Source organism: Pinus tabuliformis, chromosome 6 (assembly GCF_031772625.1).
Source record: "Pinus tabuliformis cultivar Carrire ecotype Pingquan chromosome 6, CPIR1, whole genome shotgun sequence".
Lineage (NCBI taxonomy): Eukaryota > Viridiplantae > Streptophyta > Pinopsida > Pinales > Pinaceae > Pinus > Pinus tabuliformis.
Window position 1 is genome coordinate 784,379,902 of NC_142292.1, and position 12,454 is coordinate 784,392,355.

General features: G+C 32.1%; 1 protein-coding gene across 1 annotated transcript; it reads right to left on the reverse strand.

Moving 5' to 3' along the window:
- Positions 1 to 539: 539 nt before the first annotated feature.
- Positions 540 to 2,254, reverse strand: LOC149261083 (desmethylxanthohumol 6'-O-methyltransferase-like). Its single transcript, XM_089381128.1, has 3 exons — positions 1,353 to 2,254; positions 1,191 to 1,255; positions 540 to 1,046 (listed from the first exon to the last, which is right to left on the reverse strand). Exons 1-3 carry the CDS (start codon positions 2,101 to 2,103, stop codon positions 744 to 746), a joined length of 1,119 nt encoding a protein of 372 aa, XP_089237254.1. The 5' UTR covers positions 2,104 to 2,254; the 3' UTR covers positions 540 to 743.
- Positions 2,255 to 12,454: the final 10,200 nt, after the last annotated feature.

Sequence of the window (12,454 nt, forward strand, 5' to 3'; positions counted from 1 at the left end):
ATTTTTGGGCCTATAGAAACTCTCCAACCCAATAAGGAAGAGATATTACAATGTCCTATCATGTTAGGATATCTAAACATTTTTTTTTGTAAGCTTGGCATGAATAAGTCTTCATCATGTCAAATCACTAGTAAAAAATGATAAAATTAGTGACTAGATGACTAAATTATACTTGTTCCTAGATTATACTTGTTATACTTTAAATTATACTTGTTCCTAGATTTAAACTTTAATATCTAATTATAACTAAGATATTATAACTAAGAATGATAGCAGTGCTTCTTCATCAGTATAAACTTAATCTCACTTGCATGAAAAAGGAGAAACTAGGACATTCGTTCGATTTTATTCATCGCTGAAGTAGTACTGGACGTGATGAAATTGGAGTTCTATATAAGCATACACTTTAACTATCCATTGACAACCAAAAAGGAATACAAAATATAGGAAGCATTGAAGCATTAGTGTGAGTAGGTGCCAATCCATCAAGATAATCTGATTTTTCATTCAATGAAGACAATCCATTTAATAAAACAAGAATGCATAATTATCTTGGAATCTAATGAAAAATAACCAAAAATAATGGCCAGTAACCACTCAATCCATTAATATTCATGTCGGTCTTTCTTTCAAACTATAAAATTTTACATATTTAAATCAATAACATACAGTTCTGGCATTCATTAAAAATTATGATAGTTAACCATCCAAGTCAGTAATTTTCAGGTCTAACCTTCTAGTGCTCACAGAGGCTTCGCTTTGGTAGCCTCCAAAATGCTTAGAGAGCTAATTACGGGTAGTTCAGCAATTTTGAGTGGAGAGAAGCCTGATTTCTCAAACAATCTCCTCCACTGTTGCTCGTTCCGATCCTTTGCTCCGCCCACTTCGGCCATCAGATCACAAATCATCCGTACTTCCTGACTTGGGCTTGGCTTCTCAGACATCACTGCTTCTACCACTATGACTTTACCGTTATCAGTCAAAGCCTTGTGACAATTCTCAAGGATTTTTGCACATTGATCATCATCCCAGTGATGAAGTACTTGCTGCAAATTCAGTCAAATAACACTAAATCTAAGACCAAACCTAGACCAGGCTAGCCCTGATGGAATCCAATCAAATCTGATATGATTCTAAAAGCAAAATGAAGAGCAAAATTATTCATAGCAATTAATTATTCAATCAATTACCTTGATAAAAACGACATCGGCAGATGGTATGCTCTCAAACATGTCGCCACGCACGTGCTCTACACCTGCAACGAAAGTTAAAAGAAAAGACATACCATACAGTAATTAATCCAATCAACATGGAAAATTGCAGTGAATTTATGAATCAAACCCCAAACCAACCTGAAATCAATGGGGCAGTTTCAATCACATGTGGAAGATCAAAGTTAATCCCACGGATGTGGGGATGAAGCTCCACGATCCGAGCTATGGCCGCTCCACGTCCTCCACCCACATCCACAACTTTCAGCTTCTCACCCGGCTTTAACCCCTTGTAACAACCCAAAAACTGTCTCATTATAACATTCGTAAACGATTCGAAGCCTTTCATAAGCAGGGTCCTGGTGTGGGGATTTCCCTTGGCATAGGACCCGCCGTGGGTGATTTGGAAAGCGCCCCCAGCTACACCGTTTTCCTGAAGCACATACTCATGAATATGGTGAAGAGGAGCCATCATAGACTCGTCATTTAGCATGAGAAAGTAGGGTACCAGGCTCCAGGGATTTTCATTTTTCTCACCCTGACTAACGAAAAACGTTTTTGCAGTATCGGTAAGCCCATACCGAAAATCGAACGGGTTATCAGTGGAAGTGGTTTGAGATTCAATGAAGATGCCCTGAGTTGAGAGGTATCTTACAATGCGGGAAAGGTAATCGAGATGGGGAGTTTGCGAGGGGAGGCGGGCAGCGATTTCGCGGAGCGAAAGAGTATATGATGATTCTGGACCTGCGGTGGCAATAATGTCTGGAATTTTGAGGAGCACTACAGATTTGAGAAAGAGGGCAGGAATGGGAGAGAAGATCAAATCTCTCATGGGTGACATCAACTGTAAATCCTGAGCAGGAGACTGTGGTTGACGGTTATGGTCTTCCATTAGATTAAAAGGCGATGAACCACCCAACGCAAAGGCAATTAGAAAACAGCCGTGGCTCAGTTCACTGAGAGATGTACCAAATCAGTAACGACCGCTTAGCTGCAGCAGAGGAAATGGTTCTTGAATCTCGAAGGCTACTCTGACCTCGCATAGCCATAATATAAAGATATATCAAGATATATTTAGTTAATTTATGATTATGTTAACAGGTTTTTTTTTATTTTGGGATGAAGTTTAGTTTTATTATTAATAATTACTATAATATTTAATTTTTATAAAATATTTTATTAACATATTTATAAATATAAATTAAATGGTTGGTAAATATTCAATTGATAATAAATATGTTTATTACAGGTTACATTTTATGTTGCTATAATTAAAAAAAATCATAAAAATAAATGGTAAAAGTAATGAGTAATAAATTTAAAAACACTTTTTAATACATCTTATGTTTGTTAAAATTGAAAAAATATGACTTTTAAATTATTATTATTATTTTAAACTATAAAAAAAATAAAACATAGAATAAGAATTTTAATCATGGAAATCTACTTTGAGTTTACAACAAAGATTCCTAATATGTAAATAAGTTCTTTTACAATATTATGGACCATTGCCATGGCTTATCAATACCACATGCCCAAAAAAATATAACATTTATTAGCTTAATATGGAGACAATATTGTAATGCTATAAATGTTTATAAACATTTACATGTTGATTCAATTAAAAAATCATAAATAATAAATAATAAAATTCAATTTATTAGACAAAAAGATCTCAAGTAATAATTTTCACAAAAAAATCACAAGTAATAATTTTCAGACAAAAAAATATCAGAATATACATTTCACATTATAATACATATAAAATATAAATAGTAATTATAAGTTAAATTCCATTTTTATATAACTTAAAATAATGAATCTTTGATAATATTTAAATTTTAATTTATAGACACATAAAACTAATGCTTATAATAAATTTGCAATATAATAAATTTTTTAATTATGGATCTTTATCTTTATATTATCATGATATTATTAACTTGTAAATAAGATTTGTTACAATACCATAACTTATCAAAACCACATACCCAGAAATTATAATTTAATTTATAATCAAAATATTTTTTTATAATTTAATTTTATGACATTTTTTTTTGTATCTATGACCAAATGCTGCAGAAATATAATGTATTATCTTTTGATTCCATCAGATTATATAAAAACAAAAAATAAAATTATATATACCTGTTAAATCTGAATTAAAATTTAAAATCAATATACGAATAATATGAATATCTTACAACATCATTACACGCATATAAACATAGTAGTGAAGAACTGAAGCCTCGTTGGAGTATTTAAAGTGAAGTAGGTTAAATCAAAAGAGTGGTTTTTCACAGTCAGACTTTCTACAGTAAATGGTGAGAGTCCAACGAAAGAATCCATGAACCCAAAACCAATAATCAGAAAATAGGGTAACTCGCGTCAATCTAGTACCCAACAACCGTTGATTAATGCAGCTAGTGAATAGTGATATCCCACTAAATTGAAACCAACGACCAAGAGCTCAATTAGAGTGAATAATTTATTCATTCGTATCGGCCACTCTAAAGTATTCATTCGTTGATAAATAATTTATTCTATAACTTACATTAAACTTAGATAAATATTAAGCACTAATATTATTATAAATATATATGATAACAATGTGTTCTGTTTTCAAGTTAGGTAATAAAAGGATCTTGACCATGAAAAGATTTGATATTAATATTAATATGTATAATAACAAAACACATGGTTTTCCATTTTCCAAGTTACACAATAAAAGGATTTTGACAATGAAAAGATTTAAAACAAGATTTAAGGTCTCTATCAAATATTAAAAAAACCAAATTTAAAAAAAAAACCAAATTTAAAAAAAAAAATCTGTCAAACAAGATTTAAGATTTCTATTAGATATTAAAAAAATCAAATCTTTTGAACTGTGAACTTTATCTCAAATACTTGATATATCTGAATAAAAATGAATAAATATTTTACACTATAATAAACGCGTTAATTTGGATAATTTATTCTATAACTTATATTAAACATAGATAAATATTAAGCGCTAATATTAATATATCTATATATGATAACAAAAACAGACGGTCGTTTTCCAAGTTAGGTAACAAAAGGATCGTGGCAATCGCGGAGAAAATTTATAAGCTCTTGGGTTGAATAAGCGACTGCTGTCGTTATGTGACATGAGAATATATATATATTTTGGAGTGGAATAAGTTGGTTGTTGATGTTTGATATGAGAATATGTATATGTGTGGATGGATTGCGTGAATTTGTGTACGTATGATGAGGAAGATTATAGCCGTATCAAAGGTTTTTTTTTTCAGTTTTTGGATGTTTAGATTTTTGTGTTGCAATGACATATTATTTATTTTTTAAGTATATAATTTGGTTTAAAAAATAATGGAAATTTCAATATGATTTTGAAAAAATTTGACAGAAATTTTGGAAATACTGGTTCGTTTGTTAAATTTTAGGATTTTTTTTGATGGTGCTGAGTCCATTTCCACTATAAAAAAAAATGGAAATTTCAGTGTGATTTTAAGAAAGCTTGGCAGAAATTTTGGAAATATCTGTTACATCTATGAGACTTTAGCATTTTCTTGATGGTGCTGAAACCATTTCCACCATAATAAAAATCCTATTCAAACCACCATAAAAAAAATCCTATCAAAACATTACAAGAATTAGATTTCTAGAAAATTTTACTTAATTGACTAGTATTGGTCATCTATCAAACTATAATTGAAACAATTCAAATTATGGTTAGTTTTGTTATATAAATAAAAGGGTTGGTGAAAGTTAATGAAGATTTAAATTAAAAAATATAATTGTGACAACATAGTTGGTAATTGAAAAGAGTTCAAATTTTAGGATTGAAAGTATACTTACCAATTTAGAATTCAAATTTGAAAGCATGGTTACCAAATTCAAATTTAATTTTTATATAAAAATTTGGATGAAAAATTTTCAATTTAAAATATATTAGATAATACACATTTAAAATATTTAGATATATGTATTTTCTATGTTGCATGAGTTTCTCGAATGTGGGAACTTTGGGAACTTGGGTACGAAACGGCTAGAGGTTTCCCAAAAATTTACAGGAAACAGCTAATCAGGAGTGGTAATATTATATAATAAAAAATTTAAAATATAAAACTAAAATAAATATTGAATCAAAATATTCAAATATTAAAATCAATTTAAATATATAAATAATAAACATATAATCTCTCTTATATAAAATATATTCTTTGGGTGTCTTTCTATCTCAGTCTCTCCCTTTTATATATATAAAATATTAAAATGTTAAGTTCATTATGACAAATGACGAGTCTTTGAAACAATCTGGCTTTATATGTTTTTATAGTTATTTTTAAGAGAAAAAGTAAAGAAACTCTAATGTTTAAGCATTGATTGCCACATAAAATATGCACACACAATCGTCTGCCATATACATACATAAAGAACAAAAGAAATGCTCATCATCATGACATCCCAAAGAATGCCCTTACATCAAGGTGCCACACACCTCCTTAACCCATCAAGAGATCGCTCCAGTTTCTCAATTAAGGATATCGGTGCTAAGGATGTCTTTGGCCTTTCTTGTTGTGAAGGTTTCAACTTAGGCTCACGTTTTGTGGGAAGTTCAACATATTTCTCTACATGCTTTGTATTCCCCAACCTCAAGCAACGCATGAACTCCAAAAAAAACAGTCTTTAAAGCTCCTGGAAATTTCCGAAGCTTCCATTGTAGCTCCCACTGAAAAGGGAACGTTCCCATAGAGTTCCAAAGTTCCCAAGAGCGCGAGAACTATTGGAACGGGTTTCCCAAATCTTGGGAGCGGTTCCCATGTAACAGAGTATATTTTCCATCATGTAACATCAATGCTTTCTCCTCATTTTCTTGGATATTCATTTTGAAATTTAAATAATTTTTAATCATTTTATTTAATATAAACAATTTTAAAACTATAATTCATGAGGAAAAACTTTTAAAATTAAATATTCTACCCCCGATCTCAATGAGAGCTGGGAGAAGGAAAGTGTGGGATTCACACCATCGTCAATAAGTTATTAAAGGTACAGAGAGGGTGGTGGCATTGCCACTCCCACACAAGCCTCAACATGTGTGAGATGTTAAGGAAATTAAATCATAGAGTGAGAAGGTATTTGGCGAATTCATAATTGAAGTTGAGTAGACTTGCTGCAGTTGCAAAATTTGTTTCCTTCGTGGGCTGTTGGCGACATAGGAGTTTCTCTATGGAAGTTCATGGAGGTGGTAATGCATCTAGGTTTGAATAGTCGGTCCAGATATGGATTTATGAATTAGTGTAGAGTGCAACCCTCGAATGACTGGGGGGTTGGGGCTCACCCATTTTCCTGCATATTGGGGGTCTAGAGGCCTCCTTAATGAAAACCCTTGCCTGATTTTAAAATTTTCCACTACCGAGGAACTTGGAAAGCTTATGATATGGACACTTCCCAGATTTTTATATATGATAGGATAACACCTTTTGTTTCTATCTCCATTCCCATGCAACTTCTGAGAGAGTCAATTTGGGACTAGCTTATCGGTGATATTTCTTATTTTCATGATAAATTCATGCACCATAAAGAAAGCAACCTGTATGAGAATTTAGATGGGTTTTTAAAACTAATATGTGAAGAGAACGTGGAAATGTCCCTTAGAGAGAGGTTTAATGGTTTTCTCTGTTATGTTTATGTTCTTGTAAACCATGTAAGCTCCTTATCTAGACTAATTTTCAAGCTCATCCATCCTAGTCATCTCACCAAACACTTCTCTGCTGACCACATTGCCAGAAGGTCGGATACCCACATCATTGGTACATTTTAAATATCTACCCAACAATAGTCATTTAGAGTTCATGGCTCGCCTAGCCACACACTGAGGTCGAACTCCTAATCCAGGTCGGGGGCGTGGCCGAGGCCACGGGAGTGGGAAATCGCGATCCACCGAAGTTCAAGGACCTAAGACGTCAACTCAATCTATCTCAGCAACAACTAGAGCATATTAAACTAGCATCATGCCACAAGCCCTCTAGATAGTTGATGAATGGATGGAAGATATTGTTAACTAGGTCAACATCAGTGACTAGGGAATCTTGTAGGAATTGGGTGACATGATTCCAGACCCGGGCCACACCCATGGTCACCACTCTAAGTACCAAATATATTATCTTATATTATGGTTGGTGAAAGCCATGTTAGTGAAGGGTTTGATGATGAGTATTATAGGCATCTCAGGCCCTGCAGATGAAATTGAGGAAATTCATAAAGAATTCCATTTAATCCAGCACCAGATCCAACAACAAAATTCTTTCCTTACACACATAGAGAAGCACATTTCATGCTTGCCTAAGACAAAGCTTCTAGAATGCAGTTCCAAAGACTGAACATCAGTTGAATCTTCTGATGATTAGGATGGTCTCTAGATGAGTATGGTTATTTTACTATTTTAGTTTAGTTTCGTGTAGATGATTAGAAAGGAATTTTGGTACATATGATGTAGGTTTCTGGTTAATAATGGTTATAAAGATTATCTAATTTATCTCGCTCTATTGGAAACTCTCAAACAATTCAGATTTTGGATGGTCTAAAATGCAATGAGATGGTCAACAGACTTGGTTCCCTCTTGGCAGGTTGAGAGCATCTCGCTCGAGATGATCTTCTAATACCTGCTTATTTTCGACAAGTAATAGAAAGGTTCTACCAAGATTACAAAAAAAACATAATCTAAATTTATTTATTGGGGATTCGTCTATGATGTAAACATATTTTAAGAAATCAATTATTTTCTATAGAATTTTATCACCTTCATGATTAAGGCTCAAATTCTTTCTTTTATAATTTTATTAGATTTCACACAAAATTTAATGGAAGACAAAGTAATTGAAGAAGATATATACAACTCTCATGTGAGGCAAAGCTCAACATGAAGACTGCCTACACACAACTTGCTTCATTTAGCCAGAAAACACATATATTTATATGATTACAAATTAGTTGAGGAGTTTGAACAACCTCCTCATAAATATGATCTAGAACGTAATTACAACATACAATCTTAATAAGACACAACAAATAACTAATAATAAAATATAAAATTCTCTACAATTCTCCATTATTATAAGTCTCCCCTTAATGGAGAAATGTGTTTTCTACCACAACTAACTAGCTATAAATAATTCATACTTTTTCTTTGCAAGAGGCTTTGTAAAGATGCCAGATACATTATCAATTATATTACAATAAATTAAATTAATTTCCTTATACTGCATCTTCACAATGGTAATGAGTCTTAACATGTTTTTATCTTTCACGGTACACATGATTTTTGGCCAATTTGATGGAGCTTTGACTATCACACTTGATAATCATTGGTTTTTTTATTATTGTCTGACGCCCTTAAGAATTCGTTGCAAAAAAACTGTGGACACTACACAAAGCATTATATTCTACTTTAGTTGATGATAAATAAACAATTGGTTATTTCTCAGTGCTCCATGTCACAATCCCAATTCCAACAGTGAATAGATATCATGAAGTTGATCTTCTGTCATCAGGATCAATGGCCAATTTGAATCCGAATAACTTACCTACTCAACAACAAAAGCATTAGTATATTTAATACCATAATTAACAATATCCTTAAGATATTGAAGGGCCTTATTTTCTTCTTTTACATGGCTTTCAAGAGGCTTGGCCATCAACTGACTCAACATGTTGACTGAATATGCAATATTTGGCATGGTTGTAGTGAGATAGCCAAAACTTCCCACTACATGATGATACAATGCGTCATCTACCTCTCTTGTTACATCATCATTGTAGAATTTGAATTTTTTTCTCTAAAGGTATTTACACTACCTTAGATCAATTCAGTTTGAACGTTTTTAGTATCTCTACGGTATATTTACTTTGTGTAACCAAATTATGTCTAGTTTCTCTCCATATCTCAAGACCTAAACAACAATGCAATTCACCAAGGTATTTCAATTGAAACACCCGTGATAGCTACCATTTAACTTCATCAATATGTTTACATGCATTGACTATTATTATAATATCACAAACATATAAGGAAAACAACATCCCCCTTTTGATATGTTTTGATATACATACTAGGATCACTTAAACTTTTCATAAAGCCCTTCTGAAGAAAGAAAGGATCATTATTTTCATACCATGATCTTTGTGCCTATTTCGATCCATATAAAGGTTTCTTTAACTTACAAAAACAATTTTCTTGATCCTTTTTAACAAACCCTTCTGGTTGGAAAAGATATACTCTTCTTTTAGTTCCCCATTCAAGAAGGCCACTTCAAGGAAAATACTCTCTAACAGAGGTTTTTGTGGAATCCTATATAAAAATAGCAGAAAATTTTGTTTGTAGCTGAGTCCGCTAGCAGAGTTGTGCAGGAAGATGTTTTAGCATATTTTTTTAATGGTGCCTCTATAATACACTAACACATCGGTGCATTATATAATTATACACATCGGTGCTTAATAACATATGGTGCATTGTGACAAAGTTATTTTTTTATGAAAAAAAAAAATGATTGTGTGCTAAGTACATAATGCGCATATGTATGCATATTGGTCGATAACACTGGAAAAGGGTTAAATTTAAGAAATTGTCAGTGGTAAAAAATTTCCTGAGTCTGATGCTATACTCTAACGATGCCCCCATGATAAACCTATATACGAATACTCTGATGAAAAAACTATATGATACACCGTTTTGGGGTTTCTAACTTAAAAATAGTGGGGTCCTTCTTATATTATACGCCTTGATGGTGTTAATTGAACTAAAGGCCCCAGTGCTTAATAGAAAATGGTGCACAATTGTAGGGTTATTTTTTATACAAATAAAAACAACAATGCACTACCTACATAAGGTGCACTAATGTGTATACTATTCAATTGCACCAAACAAGGGTTAAATTTAAAAAAAAAATCCTTGCATAAAATTAACTTTCACCATTTCGATGCTATACTCACATAAAACACCAGTGCTTTCCATTTTTACGAATACCTCGGTGTGTAAAAAGTTGGTACACCATGGAAGGATTTTTAATTTAAAAATATCAGGGCCCTACACATATAATAAGCATCGATTCCATTATAGAAATGTACCTCTCACTACTTGATAGATAATGGTTCATTGTTTAAGGGTCATCTTTTAACAAAAATATAATGGTGCTCTAAGTAACTCTAGAGAACTCATGTGCATACTAATTGGTAACACCAAACTAATGTTAAATTTAAAAAAATTCTGGTTGTAAAATTCATTTTCACCATTCCAGTGCTATACTCTCATGAAGCCCTGGTGCTAATACGTTTTACAAAATCCTTAGTGTGTATACAACATGGTGAACCATTGCAAGGGTTTTTTAAAAATAGTAGTGTGCTAGGTTAAATCGGAGCACTGGTGCGTATACTACTTGATATCACTAGAAAAAGGTTAAATTTAAAAAATGTCTACCGTAAAATCAATGATAAATCAACTTGTCTCGGATGGGGTTTTCACCTTAGAAATTGTGCGCATTTGTGTTCTTTTTGTTTACTTCTATCATTGTACAAACACTAATAATATGTGAAGATTAATTAGTGCTCTGAAAGATTAATAATAATACTAATTGAAAGGAATATTGATTCAACCCCCTCTCAGTATTTCCAACAACTGAAAATTACTCCAACTATGTTACTGCCTATCCACCTTCATCGAAATTGCCTCCATCGGTCCTCTCATGAAGCACACCTATGTTGTTGGCCTCCATTGCCTTAAATCCCATAAGTTGTTATTGGCCTCCATCCCTCTGCTTCCTGAAGAACCCATCAATAGCGTAAAGATGGACCCCTAATCCTTTACATTTTTTACTAGCGCCTCGTATTGAAAATTTTAAGACAAAAGATTTGTTTTGTCTTAAAATCCCCCACCATGTAGTAGTGTCGAATGCAATGACATACAAGTTGTCTCTAATCGCATCAGTAGAGATCTAGGGGACAAAAGAGGAATTGATGTATGAGAAATCTTGCGAGGAAAAGTTGTCACATTCTTCAGAGTTAGCTACCCTTGCAAAATTAAGAGCCCAACAAATCATTGTATTTAATATATTAGATAACGTGAATGGAAAGTGAAATAATAGCCTTGGTATAGGCACGGGTGAGTAGTAGTCTGCAAGTTGGTAGTCTTAGGGTGCACTGTGAGAGTCAATGTTGTAGTTGTTAGATAATATTTTCTTAAATTGATATGTTTTTGTCTTAATTGTTAATTGTCTTAAATGAGTTTTGTCTTAAGTGACCATTGTGTGAAATATGAAGTTTTGTCTTAAAATAGTTTTGTCTCAAACTGTTTTTGTCCTAAATATAAAGCTTTTGTCTTAAAGTGCTTTTGTCTTAAATATAAAGTTGTTTTAAAATATTTTTGCTTTAAACTATTTTTGTTTTAAATTTAAAGTTTTGTCTTAAAATATGTTTTTGTTTTAAATTTAAAATTTTGTCTTAAAATATTTTTGTCTTAAACTATTTTGTCTTAAATATAAAGTTTTGCCTCTAATTATTTTTATCTTAAACTTTGTATTTAATACCATTCAAATAAAATAAAAAATAACTTTTTAGAAGATAGGAAAATTTTTACCCAAAAAATACTCAACTGTTATTACTTGCAAAAAGAACTGCAAGCCTAATTGAAATCACATTTGGATATTAAAATGCAACTATGAGATTTTTCACCTAAACACTCACATCTGAATTTTAAACGCAGTTATGAGATTTTTAAGGTAAATAAACATTGACATTTTTCCTGCGCGATGAAGTGTGAAGTTGAACATCATGCTTCTCTCATTGAACCTGAATTTTTAAAGTTGGTACGGTAACTTAGCTGCTTTTCAACGATAACAAAAGTTGGTTAAGTTTCACGTATAGATGAGTGCCACCAAATTCGGTGGTGTCCATGCCTGACACAAAAGTCACATAGTTTAATTCCAGTGGATGAGAGATGCTGTATAAAATAGGTTATACAGCCTTTTTAAAAATTAAAAAAGAAATTTCGCGTGATGAAAAAGAAGTCCATTTCAATTTTTATTCTTTTACAAGAGCTCAGATATTAGGTGATAGATTTGACAGAAAATTTATATGGTTTTAATCGCGTTGATGAGGTCTATTGTATAAAATAGGTTATACATACCTTTTTATTAAGAGTAAAGAAGTAATTCCGCATCTTCCGTACAGTGCAATGAAAAAAAAGT